The sequence below is a fragment of the Callithrix jacchus genome, chromosome 1 (genome assembly GCF_049354715.1).
Source record: "Callithrix jacchus isolate 240 chromosome 1, calJac240_pri, whole genome shotgun sequence".
Lineage (NCBI taxonomy): Eukaryota > Metazoa > Chordata > Mammalia > Primates > Cebidae > Callithrix > Callithrix jacchus.
The window spans coordinates 142,906,777-142,921,974 of NC_133502.1; the positions used below are offsets into that span (position 1 = coordinate 142,906,777).

A 15,198-nucleotide genomic window follows, 5' to 3' on the forward strand; every position below is an offset into this window, starting at 1 on the left:
ACTCTGTTTCTTATACATTTGTCACCTAGTCTTCCTTTTAAGCAGTACTTCTTACGCCCCAGTCCTAGAGGTACTTGGTACAGTGAGTTTCTCTGTGCTACAAATCTAGTTGTTGCCTATAACTGTGGTTTAAATGTCCCCTCAAAAATTCATGGTGAAATTTAATTCCCATCATAACAGTGCTGAGAGGCGGAACCTACAAGAAGTGATTAGGCCTAGAGGGCTCAGCCTTCATGAATGAATTAATGCCACTATTGCAGAAGAGAGTTATTGCAGGAGTTTGGCCTCCTCTCTCTCCTTGTTTTATGTTCTTCCTTGCTCTTTCACCTTCTGCCGTGGGATGATACAACACAAAGGCCTTCACCAGATGCCAGCGCCATGCTCTTGGACTTCACAGCCTCCATAACTGGGAGCCAAATAAACTTCTACTGTTTATAAATTACCTAGTCTCAGATATTCTGTTAAAGCAGCAGAAAATGGAGTAAGACACCTAGCTTTCCAAGTTTCTGGCTTGGGATTTGGCTCTGTCAGATCTGCCATGGCAATCATCGCGAGTTAATCTGCTTCCTAACTTTCACAGTGTTCTTGCTGTTGTTATCTTACTTCTCCTTAACCTTGTGGAGTTTATCAGAAAGAAAGAAAGACTATAGTTTTCATGGCTTTTAGGAGGAATGAAATTAGATGCATGTATTCAGTCATCCTTTATGCCTTAGTCTTGATTCCATAAAATTTCTAACATCCTGTTTATTTTTCTAATTGTTTATTGCTTATTCCTCTCCTGTTAGAATATAAGTTTCACAGGCACATGTTTTTTTCTGTGTTGTCCACAGATGCTTCCTTAGCAAAAAATAGGGCCTTGCTCTCAACTGACTCTCATGCAGAAGGTGTCAGGAGCCATGAGCTCATAACACCACACACACACACACACACACACACACACACACACACACACACAAAACTTAATAACTAGATATAATTACCAATTTATGGGAAACACAAAGACAGACACCACAAAACTGCAATCAGCAAAATCAGACTGTGGTAAACTTTATACTTTACCATTAAGGGAAACTATTTTTTCCAAAAAAAAAAAAATCTAGCCTAAAAGCAGGGTGGTGGTGGGAGGAACAGAGGCAGAGGGAAAGATAGAAAAAGGGAGGGGGAAATACAGACTGAAAGAGGCTGTGTTAGTCCATTCTCACACTGCTGGTAAAGGTATACCTGAGACTGCATAATTTATAAAGGAAAGAGGTTTAATTGACTCGCAGTTCAGCATAGATGAAGAGGCTTCAGGAAACTTACAATCATGGCAGAAGGGGAAGCAAACATGTTCTTCTTCACATGGTAGCAACAAGGAGAAGTGTCAAGCAAAAGAGGGGAAAAGCCCTTATAAAACCATCAGATCTCATGAGAACTCATTCACTATCATGAGAACAGCATGAGGGTAACCACTCCCATGATTAAATTACTTCCAACCACGTCCCTCTCACGACATCCCACAACACGTGGAGATTACAGGAACTACAATTCAAAATGAGATGTGGGTAAGGACACAGCCAAACCATATCAGAGACAAATCACAATAATGCTGTTATTTGGATCCTCATTGAATTTAAAAATTAAAATAAATAATTTATAAGACATTTCTGGAAATATAAACGTTGGATAATTGATGATATCAAGGAATTATTGAGTTTTAGGTGATTTATTTGTATGTTAGATATTAAATGGGACTATATTTTTACAAGAGTACTAATCTTTTTTGGATATAAATACTAAAATCTTTCAAGATGGAATGCTATTATCATTTGGGATTTGCTTTAGAATGATTAAGAAGAAGGAGAAATAATCCACAGGGCTACAGAAGAACAAGACTGGCCATAAGCAGCACAGAAAGACAAATTTTGCATGTTCTCACTTATTTGTGGAAGCTAAATTTTAACACAATTGAACCCATGGAGATGGAAAGTAGAATGATAGTTGTCGGAGGCTGGGAATGGTGATGAGAGAGTAGAGGGGAAGAGATGGCTTATGGGTACAAAAAACAGAATGAGTAAGATCTGGTATTTGATAGCATAGCAGGGTGACTATAGTAACAAACAATTTAACTGTACATTTTAAAATAACTAAAGAGTATAATTGGATTGTTTGTAACACAAAGGATAAATGCTTGAGGTGATGGAACCCCATTTATCCTGATGTTATTATTATACATTGTATGACTGTATCGCAATATCCCATATACTCCATAAATATATATACCTGCTATGTACCCAGGAAAATTTTGAAAATTAAAGATTTTACACACACACACACACACACACACACACACACACACGATCTGCCATGAGCAGATCATCTTTGGATTTGGAAGATGAATACCTAAGTTTTATTCTTTCTACAGGATTAAAATTTCCCGCAAAAAAAAAAGTACCTAGCCTAAGTATTGCAGCCTTTATTTCTGTTTCATGTAGCTCTGGTCCTCTTTGCACATTTGCTTCATCATCTCTCTCTCTGCAGAACAGCTTTCTCTTCCTTGCTAGATACAGGGTCACATTCATCGCAGCTTTACATGGTCTCTCAGTTCAAGAGCCTTGGGCCAACTGAGAGGTGACTCTATGTCCAAATTCCAAATGCCTTGGAGAGAAAATATGACTAGCCCAGTTTGGGTCAACTCTCCAATTATCTGTAGCCAAAGGAGAGAGCACGACTGTCCTCTCAGTAGGGGCTAAGGGAAGACACATTCTGCTTCAGGCAGAATATTCCAGCTAATGTGCTATAGGCTACAGATGTGCCAAGCTCAGAGTCTTCCTGGGATTACTAAGAAGAACCTGTAGTGACCTAAGCCCCCAGGTGAATTGCCTTCAGCCATGAATAGATTCATCCACTCACCCTGGGGTGCCATATGCATCCCATTATTTTCTGTGTGCTCCATGGCAAGACAAAGATTGGGAAGCACTGTGCTAGGGAAGTGGGCAGGGTCATGAAGTTCTGTCCCATGGTGTCTTCAGTGCCTCCTTTCAAGAGTAGGATCTTGGCTTTACATTTTTGTAACACAAAGGTGCACTAGGGCGTTTTTCCCAAAACAGAGAAACCACCTGCTCACGAAAGGTTGAATTCAGACTTGAACAGTGGAGAAACAAAAAAAATCATTCCTTGTGTAACCAGCAGCATCCTGCTTCCATCCCCTCAAGCCACACTCCCCCTGGGTTCTAGGTTTCGGCCTTTTCATTGGGTTCAATCACAGCTAAAGTGATCTATTACATGAGTACTTCAATTTTCTGGTAATCACTCTTCACATGTCTCTTCTTTGGAAAACATTCTCTTCTGAGATTTGTGGGTGAAAGCAGCCAAGAAGCAAAGAGCTAGTGGAAATCTGTTCCCCCAGACATCATTGGGGAAAGCATTTCTGAAATACCAGGTTCCTCACAGCAGCCTTCACATCCTTGTTCCTCAGGCTGTAGATGATGGGGTTGAGCATGGGAGTCACCACCCCGTAGAAGAGGGAGATGAGTTTGTCTGCAATGTCTTGCTTGTCGGCCCCCAGCGGGTCCTTAGACTTGGGCTTCCCATACATGAAGAGGATGGTCCCATAGAAGATGACCACGACTGTGAGGTGGGCAGAGCAGGTGGAGAAGGCCTTTTTTCTCCCCTCTGCTGAGGGGATCCTCAGGATGGTGGCAAGGATGAAGACATAGGAGAAAGAGATGAACAGAACTGGGACCCCCAGGAAGATCACATTGGTCACTCCCATACTGATCACATTGACAGAGATATCAGCACAGGCCAACTTCAGGACAGCCAGAATCTCACAGGTGAAGTGGTTGATGATGTTGTCTCCACAGAAGGGCAGCCTCATTGCAAGGGATGTCTGCACCATGGAGGCAGTGCTTCCAGCTGCCAAGGAGCTGGCAGCCATGGGCATGTAGGCAGCCTTGCTCATGATCACAGGGTACCTAAGGGGGTTGCAGATGGCCACATAGCGATCAAATGCCATCATGCTCAGGAGCACACACTCTGTGGCTCCCATGGCAAAGGAGAGGAACATCTGCACTGCACAGGCTGAGAAAGGGATGGTTTTCCGGGGGGTCAGGAAGCTGTTAAGGATGAGGGGGACTGAGGAGGTTGTGTAGCAGATGTCCAGGAAGGAGAGGTTCCTCAGAAAGAAGTACATGGGTGTGTGCAGGTGAGAATTGGACACAGTCACCAGGATGAGGACCCCGTTGCCCAGCAGGATCACCATGTACATCAGCAGGATGAGCACGAAGAACGTTTTCTCCAGCTTTGGGTGAGCAGAGAGGCCCAGGAGAACAAACTCTGTCACAGAGGCTGTCTGGTTGGCATTTCCCATGGTGTATCTCCTCTGTCAACTGAAGGAAATACTTGAAGGTCCAAACTCAACATTCTTTGCCTTGCATAGGAGCAGTGCATCTGGTCTAGAGTTTCAGTCTGACTAAGAGATTAAAAAACAGTTTTGAAAGTCTACAATATTTATGTATTTCCAAGAAAAAGAGACAACAAAATAAAAAATTATTTTGGGGCCACAGGACACCAAATGCACAAGGTTTAAAATGACTCTGATAATGTAACTCATGTGATCAGTGACAAAGACACACAGCACATTCATTTAGGGTGCTACATCCTACATGGCAATTGACCTCATTAAACTTTGATCAGAAAAGTGACTTAAAGTTTCCATGGTCCCTCAAGTTTGTACCAGATACTAGTGACTTAATTAGTTGTGAATCCTCACCTTATAACTATTTATTCTCTTTAGACAATTTTTGTATGAAGCAAACTCCTGTCGTTGTCCAAGATCTTTCTCATGGGCAACACCAGCCCCAGCTGGGTCTTTCAGGAAAAGAGAGATGCAAGGGAAAGGGGAGAGGGTTCCAAGGTAACTTCATGCTCTGGAATTTTCAATATGTCCCTAGTATTTGAATCTGATGTTTCATTAAGGTAAATAGAAGGCTGGCCCCAGAAACCTATAGTGGCTCACCATTTCTGGGGCTCTAGTTCTCTTTGGTAACTAATGCAGTGCTTTGTTTCTTATCATTCTACTGAGGTGAGTGTCCATACAGGAATTAAGAGTTCTTGAACCTAAGTATGTCACCCAGATGTAGACCGCCACACTGATTATGCCCCCCAAATAAATCTGGTCCCAACCTCTGCCCTCTTCTGCAGAACACTGATACGTGGGCTTTCAGCTTGATCTCTTCTAGTGATGAAGAGCTCACTACATTCCCAAACGGCCTGCTTCCTATTTACAGAGCTCCCAAGTATCAGAACATTCTTTATTCTAAACCAAGCCAGCAGCCTTCTAATTTTCTCTCATTCATGTGATGGTGGTTTCACCTTCTTGTGGAATTTCCTGAGTTTGTAAAAAGTCAACAGAAGAGGCTCTGAAACTGTATGACCATGTTATTTCTGGGGAGTCTCTGAAGTTAGGTGAGTCCATGACCTAAGACTGAAAAGTTTCATAGGCTTCTTGCCATCTAGATTTTCTGACCCAAGGAGTTTCACATGGGCCTCGATCTTTGTGATAGCACTGAAAATGCTTCATTCCTTCCCTTCTCAAGTCCCAACCCAGTTGGAAAATCAAGTCAGAAGTTAGGAATGTGACTGTGCTAATAAAAACGTTAAGTATTACTCTATAAGAACCCTAACTTACCTTTGTCAGGAGCCTACTGAGAAAATGTGCCCATAGCTTAGGAATGGTGTGTGGGCCAGAAATAGCAGCACTAGCTTGAAAGACTCAGGTTGAGATGGCCACCTATGATTTGAAGAAAAGAGTGAAAGCTAGTTCTTCCTACTCAGTCTTGGTTTTATGTTTTAAGCAAAATTTCCGAATGAATAACCAGAACATGTAAAAGGCAATTTGAAATCAGTGATGCCATTGGGACTATTATGCTCCCTGAAGTGATTAAAAGTTTAGAAGTAGAATTGTACAAAGTCAGGAAACTTTTTGTCCTTCTGAGACAATGTCCCCAAGATCCAATTATGCCTAAAATACTCCAGGAAGACTTCTTTTCCTTCTTCCTTTGTTCCTGTTGGAACTTTCCACACTTAGACCATTGAGGGACATTAGGGAAAGCATTTGCATGTCCTTTTTGAACTTCTGCAAACTTCAAAATGCTAAAAATTCTCAAAAAGAAGCTGGAGAGCTAAATGTTATTTTGGAATGCCCTCCATCCATGCACTATGGGACCAGTAGCTGTGGGCACAATAATTCCAAATCAAGTGCTCAGGGGCATGGCTGTGGACATTTTGGAGGAACTTCCATGTAAAACCCTGGGGAGACTTCAATGGGGAGTCAGTTTCTGGCAAGTCCTTGAACAATGGGGGAAAATTAACACATGAAGAGACAGGCAAGGGATGGGAGGAAGGAGAAGACCATCCCTAAGCTTGGCACAGCTCTTGGGCTTGTGTGTTTCTTCCACAACCTCAACAAGGCGTTTGAACAGCATCATGGAATATGAGGGATAGCACAGAGTTCAGGGAAGATATTCTATGTTAGTGGAATCTGGAGTATGATAGGCAGCGTCTAAGATGGCCCTAGTGATTCTTGCCTCCTGGTATTCATGGCTTTGTGTCATCCTCTCTCCTTGAGTAACTTGCATTTACCCAAGAGAATACACTCACTTACTGACTTTAGTGAAACAAACTTCCAGATTGGAGAGACAAATGTGACAAGGAACTGAGAGAGGTCTCTGGTCAACTTACTCAGGACCTCAGCCCAACAACTCTCAAGGCACTGAATCTTACCAACCACCTAAGTAAGCTTGGAAGTAAACCTTTCCCCAATTGAACCTTCAGATGAGATCCCACCCCTAGTCAAAACCTTAGTTGCAGCCTTGTGAAAGACCCTGAAGCAAAGGATCCAGTTAATCTGTAATTAGATCTTGACACACAGAAATTGTGAGACAACACGTGTGTTATTTTAAGCCACTTAGTTTTGAAGTAGTTTGTTATGCAACAATAAATAAATAATATGTGAAGGATGATTATAAACTATGAGGAAGAATCCAGGGCAAGAAAGAGGTGAAATATCTAGAAAATATCTAGAAAACAGTGGTCAGTGAAAGGGATTCCTCTATTTCCTCAAAAGTCTTTCCTATTGCCAGAGGACAGTAGTCAGCAGCTTTTTTCTCATTCTGGGTCAGTCTATTTATTTCACTACACCTATATCCTGGGTGTTAGCTTAGCCTTTGGCTACATGGAACATGATCATTTCCTCTTTTGTGTATCAGATCTTTAGAGTTAGGAGAACAATAAATCACTGCAGATATGTGCAGCTTCACTGAAGATATGGCCCTGAACTAGGCACATCACTCCTACTGCCTGCTGTGAACACTGTGTTTCTGTGAATGTGTCAGAGATCCCTTTGGCTTACCTGGCAAAAAATCATCTCCTCTAGGAAATTTCCCAAAGCAATTCCTGCCCACAGAATTCTTTCCTCTAAACTTTAAAAGGTTCCTTTCCTGGGATGTCCAGCTTTGTTCTATACTCTGGAAATTAACTTGTATAATTTATTTTCTCTGGATGTATCCATGTGCATAGTTCTATTCACACATCCATATGCATAATGTGTGTGTGCACATATAGGTGGTTTGTAATTCTTTTTCTCTTCAGCCTCAAGGATCTGGTGGTATTCATTTCCAAGACGAAATGCCAATAAGCTTCCTGGTGAATCATGAACTTGAATCTTGATGTTCAAATCTTCCTTAGTTTGTCTAAACGATGCTCCAGAATTCACCTGCATTCATTATTTTCATTCTTTCTGGGAACTCAGTGGTGGAATTATTTGTCAATAGTTCTTTCAACCCTGTCCCTCATTTTTCCATAGTAGAGTTAGTATTTATGATCATGGTGGAAGAGCAGGAATCAAAATGATGACTAGTGAGCTCAGTTTCATGTACTCCATAGGTCATTCTTGAACTGAAAACAAATTGTTGTCATGGTTAGCTTCTTCCTCACTTCCTTTTTTCATCCTGTGAGTACTGTTGGGAGGCTCTAGAATCATACCCCTTGGGTTCACAGTAAATTCTAATATCTTGGATGATCCCTGTAAAATAATGGAGCTTTGAAAAACATCCTTCTGTTCTCTCTCTCCACTTAGGAGCTACAGTGATAGAGATCATTGTTCCCTGCAAGCTTCCTGAGTTGGTAAAAAGCTTGTTCCAATTAGGACAAATATGTCAGATATTGACAGATCAGCTGGAGTTTTGCTTATCTTTTATAGAAAGAAATTTTAGATCTCTACCTTTTTTTTTTTTTTTTTTTTTGGTCTCAGAAATCTTAGAACTACCAGCTCTGAAACATTTCCTTCAGGATATCATGTTCATTGACTTCCCTCCTACCATCTATTCAGTCTTTGACATCTGCCTGGTATACACCAGGCAGTATGAAGGGTCCTCCAAGTTCTCCATGTCACCACTCAAGGACATCCCAAGGACCAAACATGTTGTGAAATATTATTTACCCTTGTGTACTAGTTTTAGACTGTCTGTCATGGTTGCTAATCAATTGCCAAAGCAATTGAGACAGCAGCACATATAGATAGTAACTTAATAAATATATGATAAAATTATGACTGAAAGGCATCCAGGAAAAACAATCTCTGCCCTGGGTCCAAGAGGCACAAAGAATCTCGGGCCCTCAGATGACCTACTGGAGAGAGGAGATGTTTACTATTTAGGAGCAAGGTAACCATACATAAGAACAGGCAACAAGCAAAAATAAAGTCCTTTTGTATTGAGACTTCTAGAAAACTTATTAGACAAATGTGTGGCTTGCCAATGGCAGTCATTATAACAAGTTTGTGCATTTAGATAGATATATACTCACTTTTGGGGTAAAATTTACTTACAGTGAAATGCTCAATTCTTTTTTTTTTTTTTTTTTTAAGTTCTACCTTGTTGAAACTTAAGGTAAGTGTCATTTTCACTTATTTTTTTTTTTAAAAGAGAAAAAGAAGGGGAAAAAAAGAAAAAGAGGGAAAAAGGAATATTACTTCATTCCTAAAATGGGTTTCAATAATGGCCGATCAATATTTTGAGTGTTTAAAGTGGTTAATGCATATTTTATGTGTTTAAAATGGAGACCTCTATTGTGTTTATTTGTTCTGGCTCTGAGTTCAAGTCCTGGATATCGTTATCAATTTGTTGTCTCGTTGAATCTAAATCTCATTATGTGTCTTATGTATCTGGGTGTTAAAATCTCTTATTGTCACATTAATCCTTTTACCCTTGCATCCTTGTAGCTTTGAAATCTATTTTATTAAGTGTGAGAATTGCAACTCCTGCTTTTTATTTATTTATTTTTGCTCTCCATTTGGTTGGTGAGTTTTTTTCCATCCCCTTGTTTTGAGTCTTTGTATATCTTTAGATATATCGTTAGATTTTGTGGATAATGTGTATTTTGTGTGTTTAAAATGGAGAGCCCTATTGAGTTTATTTGTTCTGGATCTTAGTTCCAGTCCCGGATATTGTTATCAATTTTCTGTCTCGTTGAATCTAAATCTCATTATGGGTCTTATGTATCTGAGTGTTAAGATCTCTTATTATTACATTAATCCTTTTATCCTTGTATCCTTGTAGCTTTGAAATCTATTTTGTCAAATGTGAAAATTGCAACTCCTGCTTCTTACTTATTTATTTTTGCTCTCCATTTGGTTGGTACATTTTTTTTCCAACCCTTTATTTTGAGTCTATGTATATCTTTGGATATACCGTTAGATTTTGTCTGTCTCTTTTGATTGGGAGATTTGGCCGATTTAAATTTAGGGTTGCTGCCGTTTGATATTAACTGGCTATTTTGTCCTTTCGTTGATAAAAATTCTTCTTTATGTTAATGCTCTTTACTTTTTGGTGTATTTTTAGAAAGGGTCATACTGGTTGTTCCTTTCTGTGTATAGTGCTTCTTTTAGAAGTTCTTGTAAAGCAGGCCTGGTGGTAATAAAATCTCTGAGTACTTGCTTGTTCCTAAAAATTTTTATTTTTCCTTCAAATGTAAAGCTTAAATTGGCAGGATATAAAATTCTGGGCTGAAAGTTCTGTTGATTAAGTATATTGAATATTGGCCCCCACTCTCTTCTAGCTTGTAGGGTTTCCATTGAGAGATCTGCTGTAAGCCTAATAGGCTTGCCTTTATGGGCAACTTGATCTTTCTCTCTGGCTGCCCTTAATATTTTCTCCTTCATTTCGATCTTGGTGAATCTAACGATTATGTGCCTTGGGGTTGGTCTTCTTGAGGAATATCTTTGTGGTGTTCTCTGTATTGCCTGGGGTTGAATAGTGACCTGCTTTGCTAAATTAGGAAAATTTTCCTGGATAATGTCCTGGAGAGTATTTTCCAGCTTGAATTCATTCTCTCCGTCACATTCAGGTACACCAATCAAGCGTATATTAGGTCTTTTCACATAGTCCCATATTGCTTGGAGACTTTGCTCATTCCTTTTTATCCTTTTTTCTCTATTCTTGTCTTGTCGTTTTGTTTCATTAAGTTGGTCTTCGACCTCTGATATCCTTTCTTCTGCTTGATCCATTCGGCTGTTTAAGCTTGTACATATTTCACTAAGTTCTCGTGTTGTATTTTTCAACTCCATAAGTTCATTTGTATTCCTCTCTATATTGTCTATTCTTTTCAACATTTCATCGAACCTTTTTTCCAAGTTCTTAGTTTCTTTACATTGGGTTAGAACAAGTTCCTTTAACTCCCAGAAGTTTCTTATCATCCACCTTTTAAAGCCTACTTCAGATAATGGAACACAGTCCTTTTCCATCAGGGCTTGTTCCGTTACTGATGAGTCCTTTTCCATCAGGGCTTGTTCGGTTGCTAATGAGTCCTTTTCCATCAGGGCTTGTTCCGTTGCTGATGGGTTCTGATTTTGAGTATACTCGGCCTTCTTAGGCTGTTTTCTTCCCTTCATTGTAGATGACCCGCCTTTCTAATTAGTTTTCTGAGTCGACATCCGACTTATTGATTCCCAGTGCTGGGATCCGAGCAACCCACTGTGGCAGCCTAAATAGCAGCGGTAAGACTGATGGTGCTCTTCTGCCCGGGAATCTCTGGTCTGGCTTCCCTCTTGAGTCCGCAACAAGCGGCTCTGACTTCCCGGAGCTCCACACTCCGGTCAGTAGGGGAAGCAGTCCCGTTGGCTCTGCGTGAAGAGCTGCTGCACCGAGACGCCAGCAAAACCGCTGCGGCGGCCACAAGAGTCGTGCTGGCGACCCGTGGGGCTCCTCCACTGGGAATCGGCTAATCGGTGAGTGACGAAAATTCGTCTAAAAGTGTGGCGTCGTCTCGTTCTCTGGGCTTTCACTGGGAGCTACAATCCTGAGCTGTTAGTGGTCGGCCATCTTGGATCCCATATTGCTCAATTCTTAAGTGCATCATCCAATGAGTTTAGACAAATGTACAGACCCACCTAATCCAAACCCAATCCAGCTGTAGAACATTTCTGTCAACACAAAGGGTTTTCTCATGCCCCTTCCCAGTCAATCCCCAATACCACTCTGCCCAGAGCACCCCCACTGTTACAATATTTTTCACTTTCATTTATATCTACCCTTTCAGAAACATCATATTAATAGGATTATTCATATTCTTTCATGCAAGTCTTGATTCAGAATGTTTCTGAGATTCATCCATGTTGTTACATGATTTAGCAGAATATCCCTGTTTTATTTTCCCCTAGTTTGGTCTTGAGATCTCTCTTGGGAGTGTGCGTATAAACGGTAGCCCTAGCTCTAGGAATTTAGTCATGAATGTTTACAGTGCGCCTTTCATGGGATACTTCTTTATCCTAGCCGATGGTCCAAAACCTGTGTCCAACCTGTGACAACCAAGTGTCCCTCTCACAGGAAACTTGTTTATACTGGCAGATTTTTATGGGTTTTGTCTTACCTGTGTCCAGCTTGTTCCCACCAAGATGGCAATTTTCTAGGAGGGCACTGACCTAGAAAGAAGTTACGTTCGGGTATGTTAGTCAAGTGAGACACAGAGGAGGCACAGGAAATAACAGAAGCAGTGTACTGCAGATCTAGAGAGGAGAGGGCAGCAAGCCTCATAAGGCCAACAGGAAGAGAGGCAGCCATCCAGGACATGCACACTGAACCAGTGGGTGGAAAGCAAGAGAGGGCAAGTGAGGGACCTGTTGGTATCCAGGTCATTCCCATGCTGGTTTCAGCTCACAGCAACCTCTGACTCCCTGGATCAAGAGATTCTCCTGCCTCAGCTTCCTGAGTAGCTGGGATTACAGGCACGTGCCACCACATGCAGCTAACTTTTGTATTTTTAGTAGAGACAAGGTTTCACCATGTTGGCCAGCATGGTCTTGATCTTCTGACCTTGTGATTTGCCCACTTTGGCCTCCCAAAGTGCTGGGATTACAAGTGTGAGCCATCGTGCCTGTCCCTCAATGGGGTGTTCTAGTTGATGGGTTTAGAGAAAGCAAGCACAAGTTCTAGGAGTCACACTGTGACAGATGTGGTTACTGTGGCATTTCTGTGCAGTCCATGCAGGGTGTGGGGGGAAGCAGAGAAAGTCAAGTCAATTATATCTAGTTATCCCATGGGAAGGTGGTCACCAGGAGGCAGCTGTATAAAGAAGATATCTGGATTGACCATATTAAAGAACTAGGAGTAGGCAGAGAATTGGAAACTGTGTTATGAGAAGCTAAGCCCTGTTTCTGGTATGGGAAAGATAAACATATATTTAAAATAGATGCTGAGACAACATAAAATTATAAGAATTCACTGCAATTCCTTTTTATTACTAAGTAGTATTCCATTGTTTGAACATCCAGTTTGTTTATCCATTTTCCTTTTAATAAACATCTGGGCTATTTTCGGTTTGGGCTAATATAAATAAAGCTATTATGTATATTCTCATACAAGTCTTTTTGTCATATATTTTTCTTTGCTAAACAATCTGAGAATATGAATGCAGGGTCATGCCATAGGTTTTGCTTAGTTTTATCAGAAATCGACAGATTTTTTGCCAAAATGTTTGTATCATTTTACACTACGGCCAATAATGTGTGAGAGCTCTAGTTGTACTACATCCTTGTCAACATTTGATATTGTCAGTGTTTTCCATTTTAGTCACCCTGGTTGATATGTAATGGTATCTCACTGTGGTTTTAGTTTGTATTTTCCTAATAACTAATGATATTGAACACTTTTTTTGCATATACCCATTGACTATTCATATATCTTCTTTGTGACTTCCCTGTTCAAATGATTTATTATTTATTGTTTTTTTAATATTGAGTTGTAGCAGTTCATTATATATTTTGGATTCAAGTCTTTTGTCAGGTGTTATATTGTGAATAGTCTCCCTATGGCTTGCACATTCATTTTCTTAATAGTGTTTTCTGCTAAACAGATTAAAAAATATATATTTATTTTTTCTCAGTTCTGAAGGCTAGGAAGTTCAAGCTGCCAGCTAATTCCATTCCTTGTGGGCACTGTTTTCCAGGTGTATGGACAGCTGCCTTTTGCTGTGTCCTCATATGATAGGGGGTGGGGGGCACTGAGAGAGCTAAACAGATGTTTTTAATTTTGATCAACTCTATCAATTTCCTTCTTTTTTGGTTATTATTTTCCATATCCCCCCTAAGAAACTTTTGCCTACCCCCAGCCACAAAGATATTTTTCTGTGTTTTATTGTAAAAGCTTCATAGTTTTAGCTTTTATGTAGGCCTACAATCTGTAGTGGATTAATTTTTGTGTATGCAATTAAAGTTTATCTTGTCCAATGTAAATATCTAGGTGTCTTAGTACCATTTATTGAAAAGAACTTCCTTTCCCCCATTGAATGGCTTTGGTACCTTTGTAAAAAAATCAAAGATCATATAAATGTAGATCTATTTATCTGTTCCATTCCTCTAATATATTTGCAGTTTTTTGCTAGTAGGCTTGATTCTTATAGCTTTATATTAAGTCTTAAGGTCAGGTACACTTTCTAAGATTGTTTTGTATTTCCTTTGCATTTCTGTGTAAATTTTAGAATCAGATTTTTATTCTCTGCAAAAAAAAAAGGCCTTCAGGGATTATGATTAACATTGCATTGAATCTATAGATTAAATGGGGGAGCCAAGTTCAGCAGTTTGACTATGATGTGTCCCTACTGAGTCTTTCAATCAATTAGCATAATATAGCTCTTATTTATTTAGGTCTAAATATAAGTGGTGTTCAATATAGATGACTTGTACATATTTAATTTACTCCTAAGTATTTTATTTTTACTTTTTTATAAATATGTAGAAACAATTGGATACTAAAAAAAAATGAGAACCTTACCTCATACTATACCAAAAAGACTCAAAATGGATCACAAACCTAAATGTAAAATCTAAAACCATACAACTTCTAGAAAAAAACATAGGACAGAATCACCCATCGCAAACATGAGTGACTCGCTGTGAAGGATGGCTGAAGAAAATGCCCAGAGGAATGGGATGGTAAGGTCATAAGCTGGAAAGCCCCCCAAATGTGCTACAATGATCAATCTGAACTGATTCAGTTAAGTGTGGTATTATAGTCTGTCGCCAAGTGTCAGGCGGCTTCCTTAGGGGAGTTAACGTATTTCATTAATAATAAAAATGTTCATTTATTAATTGAGAGGTACTTTTTGCTAGCCACTGTGCATTTTTAACATGTACACATACTGATCTTCACAACACCTCTATGGGGTTGGTTTAATTATTTCCATCTTACAAATTAGAAAACTAAGGCTCCACAAGATGAAATAGTTTTTTAAAAACAGGTCTGAAGTTACACAAGCAGAGGTACTCCACGTTAGTGTGGCTGCAAAGTCCGTGTTCTTCACCAGGTGGGTAATTATAAGTTGGCTTGAACAATTATTGCCAGCGTCCAATCTAAAATCCTAAAGAGACAAAAGGGACTCTGAATATAAACCTCCATTGTAGCATTGATTTATCTAGAGGAACACTGCTAAGGATTCTCTTCCTGGGCTGTATTATCTGGTTTGACTGGTGTTGCAGCAAACTCTTCAGTGACTTTGGGCAGAAAATAGACATGCTGTATGTATATTAAGAGGAGAAAGAGTTACCCAAAATTGTCTCTAGGATATTAAACAGGAAATTAAACATACAACACTCTGAGCTCCTATTGTCAAAGCGGGGTTAAATGGTGTCATTCGGGATGCATCTTGGTATAGGTAATTTTTTTT

The 15,198-nt window shown here is 39.9% G+C and overlaps 1 protein-coding gene across 1 annotated transcript; it reads right to left on the reverse strand.

Moving 5' to 3' along the window:
* Positions 1 to 748: 748 nt before the first annotated feature.
* LOC100406879 (olfactory receptor 13C7) lies at positions 749 to 4,351 on the reverse strand. Its single transcript, XM_002743126.5, has one exon. The coding sequence runs from the start codon at positions 4,349 to 4,351 to the stop codon at positions 3,392 to 3,394; it is 960 nt and encodes a 319-aa protein (XP_002743172.2). The 3' UTR covers positions 749 to 3,391.
* Between the last annotated feature and the right edge of the window lie 10,847 nt (positions 4,352 to 15,198).

Excerpts from the sequence above, each read along its gene's own strand:
- LOC100406879 (XM_002743126.5), bottom strand. The coding sequence starts at position 4,351 with ATGGGAAATGCCAACCAGACAGCCTCTGTGACAGAGTTTGTTCTCCTG.